Here is a 13,854-nt window from a genome sequence, read left to right on the forward strand (position 1 = left end):
AGGGCTGCATTTGGAGCGGCTCCACCACTGGCTCTCCCCTGCCTCCTGCTGCTGGGCTCAGCTCCAAGAGGCTGGCGGAGCACAGCCCTGGCTCTCCCCCACCTCCTGCCACTGGGTTGCACTCCAAGTGGCTCCAACCGGCCCCACAAAGCTCAGCCCCATAGCCCTCCCAGGGGTGCAGCCCCTCCAGATGTGTGCACGGGGTGACAGGAGGCTGCCACTGCCAGCAACTGACATAAGTTTTTCTGGTCAGCAGCCTAAGGTGCAGTTTCCCAGAAACCCCTGCACCTATCTCCTTGAAAGCTGGCAGGCTTCATGGCCTCAGCAAGGGCTACCATGCCTGCACTTTTCACCCTGCTGTATCTTCACACACACACCACGAGTTTTGCTTTTGAGACTTAGGTGCAGGGGTTTATGGGAAACTGCACCTCAAACTTCTTGAAACTTGGCAGGCTTCATGGTCTCAGATGGGGTTTCATCCGAATCAGGCAAGAAATGACAACGTTATAGGCAGTTTTGTGCTTCCCCATTATAGCCTATGGGCAAGACGTCAAAACATCGAAACAGTTTTGATGAAACAAAATGGAACAGAACAGAGGCTTCGAAACAAAACTAAACACTGTCCCACCAAAACAGAAGTTGAAACGAAACGGTGCTGTTTCGCACAGCCCTAGCGCATAGTGAAGTTGTGGACTATCCATCATCAGAGGTGTTCAAGAAGAGTTTGGACAAGCACTGGTCAGAGATGATCTAGGAGGAGCTATGTCTATGCCCTGCTAAGATTTTTTCCCCATGCTTCTCAGCTTTGCTGGCTGCCACATGGGACCAGGAAGAATTCCACCCCATCTGCTGCTATACATGTTGGGGAGGTTTTATTCATGTTCCTCAAAAGCACAGGATGCTGGCTGCAGCCAAGGTTGGGGATTTTGACAGATGTGCCAATGCTCCTGCTGGGACTTAAACCCTGAAGTTCCTGACAAGAAGATCTTGCCCCTCTTTACAGGGTCAGACTGATCACCACATCTGGGGTCAGGAAAGAATTTTACCCCATGGTCAGACTGGTATGCATTACGGGGGTTGTTGACTTCCTCTGTAGCGGGGGGCATGGCCTTCTTCTCCAGATCTCTCAAGTGCATTTTAACAACATTGCTGCAGCTGAACGTTGGCTACCACATTCCCCCCATGCCTTACCTGTAGCAGGTCAGGTTGTTTTGTTTTGTGGGTGTGCTCTTCTAACCTATCAACACAACTACAGTCAACGCCAATGGATTTGTATAGGATGGTTTGGATAGGGATGATCCTGCCTCATGCAGGAGGTTGGACTACATGACCTCTGGAGGCCCCTTCCAGTCCTACTTGTCTAGGATTCTACAAAAAGGTCAAAGAAAGAGGACAGTCAACTGGGAAAAGAACATCAGAGTTGGTCCAGAAGGAAACTCATTAAATGTTTACAGAAAGAGGTGGAAACTTCAGCAATCCGAATAAGAATGAAGGTCACAAATGCAGGGTAAAACCCAGCCTGAGAATTAAAATGCTACGGAGCATGGGGGGAAGCAATGGTATCAAGTGAGGTGAAAGGGAGAAGGTACCTTCAAAAAGGAACAACAGGTGGGGAAAGGGAGGTTAGAGACCTAGAGTCGATGTTGGGAATAAACTACTTTGCTGTTCTCAGCTTCAGTGGTTAATGAGACAAAGGTCAGAAGAGTACAAGAACAGCATAAAAGTGAGACAGAAAAACAATATCGAAGGAGAAGAGCAAGCACTAGGAATTAAGATAAAGATCTATGTACCTAGACACAGACTGCTGATCCAGCTGCCTCTAACTGACAACTGTCCATCCGTGTTAAGTAACAGTCTTCAAATACAAAAAAGGTTGTTATAAAGAGAATCGCTGTCAATTGTTCTGTATTGAAGAGGGACTGGACAAGAAGTAATGAGTTTAAAACTGCAACAAAGAAGATTTAGATTAGATACCAGTGGTCAGGCACTGGAACAGACTCCCTGGAGAGGCAGGAGTGCAATTTTCACCACTAGAAGTTTTAAGTGAAGATGATACTATATGTTTGTCAGGAACAATTTAGCTAGAGATAACCCTGCCCTAAGCAGGGTGCTGGACCTCCTCAGGTCTCCATCTAGCTCTGTTTTCAGAAAGACATCATCTTACCAGCATGTCTGTCGCATTGAGGTAGTGCTTGCTGGCCATGCACTGTTCCAGTTTCTGGGGCACTTGCTTGATGTTCTCGATCTCATCCAGCAAATTCAAGACATGCTTGTGCTCAATCCCCTCGATCCACAACTTACGCAGTTCATCCCGCTTGCAGTGTAGCAGCATCTTGCACGACAGCAGGTTCTCTTTCACCTGCAAGACAACATGATGAAGAACAGCTCAAATGTCATGTCCCTTCTTTTGGAGCCTGCCCCATGATCAGCATGCCCCTCACTCACCTCATCCAGCAATACTAAACTGCCCCCTATTATTATCCACTCGCCCAAAGGAATCACAGTCCATAAACGGTAGCTATCCCCAAAGGAAACCAGAGCAAAATTGGTTGCTGGGGCACAATATATATTTTTGTGCCATTAGTGTTTTTTACTGAAGAAGCTTAATGGGATTCCACACGTTTGTCTTCACACCATGACTAAAGAGTTACTTGCAGCTGTTGCCAACGTTGATTCAGCATTTAGGCATGAAACAGGAAGGGAATTGTTTAGTGAAAGCAAATAAATCACTACTATTTTGTTCCTTTATAAACATTTTCTGTCTGCCTATTAAACTTCTGCGGCATCTCTCCTCCTCCTTGCTAACTACTGGGTTTCCATGTTGTGGCAACTAGCAATATGGGAGGATACTTAAGTGCTTGGGCAACAACAGATTTACTTGCAGGAGATGGAGATTACCTAATGGTGTGACTAACAAAAGAGTGCCAAAAAGGACTGTGCTTAGGATATGCAGGTCAGCATCTCCACTACACAGAGACACTATAACACTCAGAAAAACAGCTCATGCCTGCCACATGTGTAGTTTTAAAATCTCAAGCTGTCTATCAACATAGTAAAGTTTTGGCTTTCCTACCACATCCCCAGTGGAAGAAATCACGAACCACTTTGTCCCATGCTCTCTGCTTCCATCTACCCTTTTCAACTCTACCCGCAACTCTAACTTCTGAGCTTAGCTTGATGCAACCCGACTTTGTCTTCCATGTCAAAAGCAGAAGCAAATAAGTGATCACATACATGCCTTACAAGCAGTGAACAATTGACACCACTTAACTTTACACACAGCTTTTTAAATCAACTACTTGGTTTTGCAACAAACTATGAATATGTAGGCCCTAACCATCTCCCAGGCAGGGCTCTAACCAACTTCATTGAATTGCATAAGCAGTGAGACTGCAGTGTCAAGACCCTTGCATTTATTTTTAAGCAGTGGAGTGCACACAGTTCACTCAAAACAACACCTCCGCTGCCACTTTTTCCTTTTAGCCCCCGTTGAATGAATGAGGAGACATCCCCAACCATACAAATAGACCCAAAGACAGACAACTGATAACAGAAAAGACACAGGGGGTGAAAATGTAGGCAGAACTAAAAACGCATTTCAATGCACGCACTTAAGAGTAACACTCTGAAAATGCGAGTGTTAAAGCCCAGTTTCCAAAAGGCAAACTTCTAGAGAGTTCAGAAATCAGTTTTATTTAAATGTAACTTTACCCTTTGGGAAACTGGTATAACCTGATGTCCCATAACTTGCTAGAAGAGCAGAGACCAATTGAATTTCATAAATATTACATGCTGAATATCTTAAACTGGAACATACTGCCAACCCAAAGAATTATCCTTAACAACGTTACATGGGTTACATTTTGTGTACAGCAGCAGTAAGATGGGGAGAGTGCTGATCCTGGAAATTAAAGCTGCGCTGCAAGCAAAACCACTAACTGCATCAATCTCTTTTTGTGTTAGGCCTGAATCCTCAGTTTATTCATCCCTGTTAAAAGTTAACAGATGGGTGATGGTGTTTTTCTGGATTAGCGCAAGTAATGTTGGTGGGAAGAAAAAGATTTTTTTTTTTTTTTAACCAAAAAATATTACAGAAATACAGGCTGGATGGATCTCTAGAGGTCATCTTGCCCAACCCCTGGCACTGAGTCACAATTAAATATACCTAGATTTGAAAAAAAGACAGCAAAAATGTGAAAACTATCTTTAAGAAAGAAAACATGGGGCTGAAGAAGGCGGCATGGCATTCTCCATCACACTGTTACCTACACTGGTGAAGTTAAGGGAGTTAAGTCCAGGTATGTGAGGCCACAATCTGACACAGACCCTCTGCGCAAAACAGTACGAGGTCTGTAAGATAAGCTTTCTTTCTATCAGCATGAAGATAGCAGACAACTAGACACTGCCAAAGTTTGGTTTTACATGAGCATTTCCTTGTTGTAGGTTATTCGAGTGTGACCACCCACAAAAAAGGAAAGAAAGAGCAAAATGGAAATGGAATGGAATGAAGATGGGATGTAATGCAGACCACTGGCAAATCAAGTCCAGCAACAGACCTGGTGCCTCCCATGAGACTGAGGCAAAGTTCCTTCATTACATGACCAAAACTAATCAGAAAATCTAAGTATTAAAATATCCTTCCCCTCACAGAGATTCCACTAGGTAGAAGCCAAGGTCATAATCCCCATATGTTGGTTTTCGACCTTTGCACAGCCTAGTACATTGGGTAAAATAGGCTATAAGTCATAGTTTATTTCAAATTTAGAACAATATTGATCTCTGCCTTCACAGCATTGAGTTTGGTACATAAATCCTAGAATGAACTCTTACCCTTGGAAGGGAGCAGAGTAGTCTCCTTCCCTTTGAAAATGCTAAATGCATTTGAAAAGACAGAAGGGTCAGTGTGCTGTTGCAGAAGGGTCACAGCTTACTGCTCAAAAAGGTTTCAAGTCACAATCCCACAATTCTAGTTAAAAAAAAAAAAGCACATATCTCGTTTGCAAAGCTGTAGTGTGGTAATCCAAAAAGCAAGTAAAATATGGGACAGCACAGCAGAACAACTGTTAATTGCTGCAAGAAACAGAACTTGGGATAGCGGGTAGTATAGTGCAAGCTCATACCAATGGTAAGAGTGTCTGTCACAGATACCTCCTGGTGTGGAAATAAAGAGTTAAGAAGTGCCAAGTGTTCAAAATGTAAGACCTTCTGATGGTACAGCATGATATGCTGGCCCAGGAAAGAGAACCAAGTTTGCACTTGACCTCAAGATGCATATTCTCTGGGATACTAGGGATCTCATAATGTTACCAAGATGACTTAATACATGATGAGAGACCACACTAATGGGCAAAATATGAGCACCTAAATGCACTAGACAGGAGAGGTGTTTGAGTAACGTAGGACAGATCCGCTAGTCAAATCACAAACAGGGCAGATCCTCCCTGGTTTATACTAGCTAGACACTAGCCTATATAGCTTATTCCAATACTATCTTCAAAGCTGAAACCGAATGGTACCTACCTATTTCAGTGCGTAACTCAGCACCTAATAACCACAAGCAGCAACAGAAAAATAAATAAAAGGAGTGAATAATGGCTAAAAATCTTGATGCTGTCTTCACACTAACAGGAAAGAGATAGCAAGTAGCCCCTGTGGAGGAGTAATACAAAATCAGGCCATGTGCAATGCTGGCCTTCACCTGCTTGATCTTGTTGCGGGAGTTGGTGATACGCTCCGTGATGTTCTGGTAGGTGCGGATGGCTGTGGTGAGCTCAGTGTAGTGCTGCACGATAAGCTCATCCAAATCCCGGTCACACTTCTCATACGCTTCTTCTAAACGGCCCTTCTCAGTCTCTCTGTCCTCAACATCATCGCTGGTGGACAGTGTCCTAACAAAGTCAAAATAACAGCAGTTTAGCAGTGATGTATCAGTACAGGCAGTCACCAATCTATAATATACCCTTAGATGCAACCACTCCATTATTCTTCAAAAGGTCCCCAACTGAGACTGGTCTCTCGTTAAAATGCCTGTATAAGGTTTCGTAGAGATCCAGCCACAAACACACTCGTTGCATGACACAAATATATTTTTTTTCATTCCTTCAACATGTTCCTTGCTGCTAAGTTTTCAAGCAATGTTAGATTCATGGAAGGGAAAGCGCTGCCCCCCTCCCCTCTACCTCGATCCCTTAGTGGCTATAGTTCACAGAGCTTCATTTATTTCCTTCAGGCAAGTCAGAAAATACATGCAATACATTTATTACCATTTATCTTTTCTAACTTTTGCTAAATTTTAAATCTGGACGATCTATCAACAGGACGAGGAAAAGGAACCACAGCCTCACTTGCTACAATTGCCAGTAAGCCTACGGAGTTTGTTCACTGAAGTTTTGGCACTCTTGAGTAGAGGCTTGGAAGAGGACATGCACACACACACTATCACAGGGGAGTGAGGTCTCACTAAGGATCTGTGGCTCCACAGTCACTGCTCAGTTCATGCTTATAAAGCATGGCAGACGATACCTAACCCTACAACCGCTTGGCTCTCAGTAAACAAGGGGTAAAAGTGTGAAAAGGTACTGACTGCAATAAAGCCCTACCTACTTCAACCTCGTAGTGGTCGTTAGCCTAACGCTGATCTGCACTACGGGGATAGGCCCAGGAACCTGTCCTGAAGTGTCAATAGTAACCATCTGTATTGGCTATTTAATGAAAGATGGGGGGCTAGTTTTCAGAAAGCGCTGAGCACTTGTTTCTAAAAATAAGGCCCCATTAGAAGAGATCCTATTGATGGACCTCCAAAGGAAAAAAAATAGTACACATTACATGTAAAGCATGGTCTACATTTTCACAAGCTGATAAATCTGAGAGTCTCCCATGCAAGGAGAGTTGCACTCATATGAGAAATGCTCCCATCTTTTAAGTGATAGTAGACAACTCCAGAGCAGTCCTTTTCTCAGCTCTGAAGACACAGCACCAATAATCAAGACCCAGGAGCAAAAGTGCTTGCTGATTTCTTTTCTGGGGCTGTTCAGACATTTCAGAGCAGCAGGGTCAAGGGGTCTGAAGGGGACAGTGGGGCTGGAAATCACCAAATGTCACTGCCGCCCTCTGCTACTGTATAATTTGGGTTGCACTTCAGACTTGTTAAAGCAATGCGGCCTCAACAAACTAAACTAGCATCTCCCGAAGCAATGGAAGTGAGAAAATGAAACCAGTTACTTAGGAAAATCATCTTGTCGTTTGACAGTAACGGGAGCCTTAGGATTGAGTGAAAAGTAAGAGAAAACGCCTGGCATGCGTTTGAAAGATAGCAAACAGCAAAGAGGGAAACTATGCATTTAGGGTGTTAACAAGGGAGGCAACTTTAGGAAGGAGGAGTAAAAGTAAAAGACTAAATATCTGAAGAAAAATATGCCTAACAAGATCTGCTAGACTGAAACACTCTCGAGGAAAGCAGTAGAAACCCTATCATTTGAATTATTTCAACAAGACTGAACAAAGCACTAAAGCACACATAAAAACTCTTTATATGACTCCAGGAAAGATAATGGATAGGGTCCAGAGCCTCCAATTCCTCAGAGAGTGCTACCATTCAGAGACCAAAAAGGCTCCTCTCTTTCCATATACCTGGAGTCAGATCATGATCCCAGGCAACAGCAAGGGGTATCTTAATTCAAGAGGCAGAACATTACATCACAAAGCACTCGGAGAGGAAAGAAAGCCTTGGGCTATTTTTGAAAAACACCATAAACAGGATATTTGTTACTCAATCCTTTTCTTGCGCAAAGGGGTGCCAAGAGGCCTCACCAAATAATTTTTGGAATAAGTGTAGACCATCACACTGGTCAACAATATTTCTACTGAAAGTAGTAGTAGTTTCCCAATCAAAATGTGGCTAATCACTGGAATCTATACTGTTAAACAGCGAGATGTTGATGGAATTAAATATCCAAATTAAAAAACAAGAAAATACTAAAACTTGTAATTTGGCATCAATGTGATTTCTTCTTTGCAATATTTTTCAGTTCCATACTTCTGAACTGGTACCTAAAATATTTTGATCTTTGAATAAATCTGCAGCACTGCGATTTCTTTTGTCCAGTTCTGGAATAAAAAAAAAAAGCATCAAAATAAAAAATTTCCTATGGGACAGAATTTAATTTTCCACACAACTCTGCCGAAAAAAAAACCCAACAAAAAACTGGCCCCGTTTCCCTTGACAGATGGTGGTGAGGAGGAAAAAACAATTCCATAAAATGCAGCAGCTGAAAGACTTTACTGAGCCAAGCAGAGTCCTTTACAAACCACTTCAATGAAACACTTAAATTTTGCAAATAAAACTCATTCATAAAAGGAAAATCCAGGTCCAGAATCAAGTCCTCCTTTACAATAACTTTTACAGCACCAGGTAGCTACACAAAAGGAATTTTTTGCTTTCTTCTGAAAAAAACTAGTGAGCCACCAAAAGGCAGAATACCAGATGTGATGCAAGAGTTGGTGGGGTTCTGGGATGTTGGTACATAGAAAGGTTTCTTTCTTTCTTTTTTTTTTTTTTTTTTTTTTTTTTTTTTAAAGGGATCTGGGTTTGGTCCAATTTGGGGAAAAAACCAAACCTGGTCAGAATTTCACATCACCTGAACGATAACAACTTCAGTTAAATCAATGTCTTTCAACATTAAGTTCCATTTGCCAAGACAGCGGCCACAGAATAAATGAGAATTCACAGCTAAATGTTTGGGCATATTTTTAATATCAGCTGTATGATTTCACTCAACTTCTTGTAGCTGGACTCTAACAGCCAGTATGACGTTTTAAAACCTATTTAATATACTCTTCCTATACTTGTGTGTTTGATCAAAAACAGGCATCATTTTCAGAGTGGGGTTTTCTCTAGTTCCTTAACAGGAAAGCTGCCAAGTTATGAAACAAGTTTGGGTTCAGAAGCTGGGTTATAGCTAGTCATTGTAGATACCTGGATTAACATGGGAGGAAAGATTATAAGAGTCAACCATTTTGGCTAAGTACAGTCAAAACGCCCAAGGCTGAATTGATCCCATCTTTGCAGGTTAGTTTAAGCTGCGGAGATTGAACCGAGAAGCAAGTGAGCAGACATTCACTTTTGATTCTGGAAATGCAGCCGCATGCCTGCAGTGGTACAGGCCAGAAGCTGGGAAAATCGCTAGAGAAAGCCTTCCCTTCCCTTCGACAGTGGCCAGAAGGCTGGTGGGAAACTGGGAGAGAAGTCCTCCAGGCTTTTCTGCCTGTCCCTGCTAGATCTCAGGAGGGGTAGCCAGGCCCCAGCAGGCCCACTGAGTATGAATGGGCAGATGGAGAAGGGGGGAGGTTTAAACCCCAACCTTGGCCTGCACAGTCCCCCACCAGCTGATGCAGAGGGTGGAGAGGGGGGTTTAAAACCTTCTCCCTTCCCTCCACCTCAGCATGCTGACCCGGGGCCGGTATCTGGCCATGCCCCCTACGCCCTCCGCTCCAGCAACGAGCAGAAAAAAGCCTGGCAGGGGCTGCTGCACCCCTGCCAAGCAGACCCCAGCTGGGGTCCCATGCCAATGGGAAAGGGGATTTAAACCCCCTTCCCTTCCCTCCACTTCAGGTTCTGGTCTAAAAGCCACCTCCCTCCTATTCTGCCAGCCTGGCTCATGTTCTGGCCACCCCCTACCCTTGCTCCAGCAGCAAGTGGGGGAAAAGCCTGTGAAGGGTTGCTCTGCCCCTGCTAGGCAGACCCAGCTGCAGTCCCAAGCTGGGTTGCCAACCCCCACCCCCTTTCTCAAGCAGTCAGAAAAGTGACAGTGCCCAGGTAAGGAGCAGAGGGGCAGGGCCAACCCTGCTCCACTGGAGCAGACAGCACAGCACAGCCCAGCCCAGCCCAGCACTACAAAGCATTCTGGGATACCAGGGGACTGCGAGTTAACTTGAACCAGGAGGGGGTCTGGGACAGAAGTTCCATAAACTGGTTTGACCTAAATCAGCTAAGTCTGATACTATATTCAACCAGGTTTATCTTAAACCAGCTTCAGCCATTTTGAAAGTGGTTCATGTGCACTGAGCTTCTATTCCGTTACAGGTTTAAACCAGTTTCTGATCACTTAAACTGGTCTATATATAACTTCTGTCCCTAGCCTCCATGGCTGTATGTTTAAGAATTATCAAGGAACATGTGCTCCTTTAATAAATGTGAGTAGCAGTCTAAGGCCATGTATGTACCGAATCTCCCCTGGTAGAAACTACAAGCATACAGGCATTCACATAGTTTCTCCTGGAACAAAAATGGTGGTTCTGAGAGAAAAGTAACTCATCTGCAACCTGGAAGATGTTGCTCCCAGGACAATTTCTTCCAGGAGAAACTACCTGTACAATTCCCTGCTATTTGACTCTTCCTAGGAACTAGGTGAAGTAGAGTGGTAGGGAAATGCTCCCTGCACCTTCCCAAGACCATGGTCACTCTGGTCTGGGGAGCTCACAGGTAGTGGCTGCTGCTTGCCTACTCCCATGCCATGAGGAGTCAAGCAGTGGGGAAAGGCTCCCGTGCCTTCCCCAGACCGGGGTGACCCCAGTCTGAAGACAAATGGGCCAGCTGCTCCCACCCCTCCCACACTGTTGTCTCCTTCTCCACCTCTTACACCAAGAATTTCCTTCCTCTGTGCACTGAAGGACCACCCTGCTCTCCACTCCAGTGATTCATCAACACACCCTTCCTCCAGAGACTCATCACGAATTCAAAGATAGAAGAAATGGAAAGTCACTATACTCCTTTAAAAGCCAAGTATCACCTCCCCCTCACACTTGAAGTACATTGTCTAACCCCCTTGGCAGAAGAACTGTACTTTTCCTGCGCTGCACAGTACAGATCACGACAAGAGACATATTCTTCTCAGAATTACACACACTCTTGCTAACACTGCAAAAAGGTAAGCCAATGGCATCCTGGCTCATTTCAGTCCCATTAAAATGCGTGGTGAGGAAGGAGAAAAGTCAACACAGTATTTGCCAAATTAAGAGGATCAAAACTGTTTGGAAAAGAACTTCTACTTTCAAGCTTCAAAAAAAGACATCAGAAAACAGGACAGGATTGTGAAAAATACGTTAAAAAACTAATGTATATTTATAAAAACAGATGATTTGCTGGAGACCAAAAGCATCTCAAAAAATAGCACTTCTACACAGAAATCCGGGCAGCATATCAGCTCACTTCGGCTCTTTAAAGGGGCTGCTCTATTAAGCAAGACAATTAATCTGCTTTAGCAATTTTCATTTTTCTGAAGAGGAATCTGATCCTCTTACAAAACACCTGTAGTTTCTAATTCGCGTAGGCAGGGTTGCTGTGCGTCTGTTTAGCAAGTTTCCAAAATGATCAGAAAAACCCTGGTCAGAGGGTTGTTTGAAAAAAAGTCATTTTTATTCTACACTTTAAAGAGAGAAAAAAATCATTGGGCCACAGATTTCTGTATGTTGATTATACATCAAATATAGATCAAGCTAGATTCATTCAAAAAGAATCACTTCCACATGAAGGCTACATCAAGCTCCACATCCTAGAACATTTTCTTCCTAGCCCTGCATACATGTAGGTTTTTTGGGTTTTTTTAATCAGATGTACAATATATATTACACTAAAAACTCTTAAGGATACAGAAAAACACATTTAACCCAGGATAATTTGCTTCAGATTTTGCTCCGTGGTAAAATACAACTGGGTTTGGAAGCGACACACAGCCATCTCTCCTGCCACTAGACAGAGAGAAAACTAGTAATAACCTATTTGCATTGAGCTAAACAAAATGGGTAGTGGAGCTGGTATAATAGCATACAGGTACACATCGATTTGAACCGATTAAAATAATTTACACCAGAGTAATACTATGCAGCACACGTCCACTCCAGAGTACAAGAAAATTACTACATAATAAGTGTGCAAGTGTCTCACAGTTTCATAGTTTCTAGGGTCGGAAGGGACCTGAACAGATCATCTAGTCCAACCCCCTGCCATGGCAGGAAAGAGTGCTGGGGTCAAACGACCCCAGCAAGATGTAGATCTAACCTCCTCTTAAACACCCCCGGGGTAGGAGCCTGTACCACTTCTCTTGGAAGTTGGTTCCAGACCCTAGCCGCCCTGAGCGTGAAGTAGCACCTCCTGATGTCTAACCTAAACCTACCCTCTGCCAGCTTCTGACCGTTACTCCTGGTCATTCCTGGCGGTGCTCGGGGGAACAGGGACTCCCCCAATGCCTGCTGATCCCCCCTGACTAGTTTATAACAGGCCACAAGAGCCTTCTCTTTTGGAGGCTGAATAGGTTCAGGTCCCGTAGCCTCTCCTCATAGGGCCTGCCCTGCTGCCCCCTGATCATGCGAGTGGCCTCCTCTGGACCCTCTCCATGCTGTCCACATCCCTCTTGAAGTGCGGCGCCCAGAACTGGACGCAGGACTCCAGCTGCGGCCTGACCAGTGTCACAGAGTGGGAGGATCACCGCCCCGGACCTGCTCGAGATGCATCTGTGGATGCATGACAAGGTGCGGGTGGCCCTGCCGACTGCCTCTCCACGCTGCCGGCCCATGTTCATCTTGGAGTCAATGATGATCCCAAGATCCTTTTCTGCCTCTGTGCTGACAAGAGGGGAGTTCCCCAACCTGTAGGTATGGTGCCAGTTGTTCCTCCCCAGGTGCATCACTTTGCACTCGTCTGTGTTGAATCCCATCCTATTCTCGTCCGCCCACCCTTGTAACCTGTCTAGGTCCGATTGTAGCCTGTTGCTTCCTCCCAGTGTGCCCACGTCCCCCCACATCTTAGTGTCATCAGCAAACTTGAACAGGGTGCTTCTTACCCCCTCGTCCAAGTCACTGATGAAGATGTTGAACAGTGCGGGCCCAAGGACCGAGCCCTGGGGGACCCCACTGCCCACGTCCTTCCAGGTTGAGAAGGACCCATCCACTACCACCCTCTGGGTGCAGCCCTCCAGCCAGCTGGAGACCCATTTGACTGTGTGGGTGTTGACACCACAGTCCCCAGTTTCTTAATGAGAACGGGGTGAGAGACAGTGTCGAAGGCCTTCCGGAAGTCCAGGAAGACTATGCCCACTGCTACCCCTGCATCTAAGGATTTGGTGATCTGATCGTAAAAGGCCACCAGGTTGGTCTGACAGGACCTGCCACTGATGAACCTGTGTTGGTTGCCCCTAAGCATGACCTCCCCCTCTGGCCCCTCGTGGACATGTGCCAGGATAACTCTCTCAAAAAGCTTGCCCAGGATGGAGGTAAGACTAACTGGCCTGTAGTATCTCAGGTCCTCCTTCCTCCCCTTTTTGAGGATGGGAACCACGTTGGCCCTCTTCCAGTCCTCTGGCACCACACCAGAGCACCACGAGTGCTCATAAAGCCATGTCGGGGGTCCTGCAATGACCTCGGCCAATTCCTTTAGAACTCTAGGGCAGAGATCGTCTGGACCGGCTGACCTGAATACGTCCAGTCCCTCCAGAAGTTCCCTACTCAGGAAGATGGAGGCAAAGAAATCATTAAACATGTTAGCTTTGTCATCTGGTGTGACGACCAAATTTCCCAACTCATCCTGCAGGGGCCCCACATTACCCGGGACCTTCTTTTTACCCCCTATGTATTTAAAGAAAGACTTCTTATTGTCCTTAATCTGGGAAGCTAGCCCTAATTCCATCTCTGCCTTGGCCTTCCTGACTCCCCCCGCTACATCCCCGAGTGACTGCAGTATAGTTATCCCTGGTGATGTCCCCTTCTTTCCATTGGGTGTATGCCTCCCTTTTAGCAAGGAGACATTCCCGGATGCTTTTGGTGAGCCATGGAGGCTTGTGTGCCCTCCTGCCCCTTTGATCC

At 45.1% G+C, this 13,854-nt stretch overlaps 1 protein-coding gene across 1 annotated transcript in view; it reads right to left on the reverse strand.

Annotated features, from left to right (window-relative positions):
- Positions 1–13,854, reverse strand: part of EXOC4 (exocyst complex component 4) — a 577,394-nt gene that overhangs the window by 542,789 nt on the left and 20,751 nt on the right. Inside the window, exons 2-3 of the mRNA XM_090041546.1 lie at positions 5,699–5,888; positions 2,165–2,359 (exon numbers count right to left, since the gene is read on the reverse strand). Coding sequence (XP_089897672.1) covers positions 2,165–2,359; positions 5,699–5,888 — 385 coding nt within the window. The remainder of the gene's footprint in view (positions 1–2,164; positions 2,360–5,698; positions 5,889–13,854) is intronic.

Source organism: Crocodylus siamensis, chromosome 4 (assembly GCF_052110815.1).
Source record: "Crocodylus siamensis isolate JL-2025a chromosome 4, ASM5211081v1, whole genome shotgun sequence".
Taxonomy (NCBI): Eukaryota; Metazoa; Chordata; order Crocodylia; family Crocodylidae; genus Crocodylus; species Crocodylus siamensis.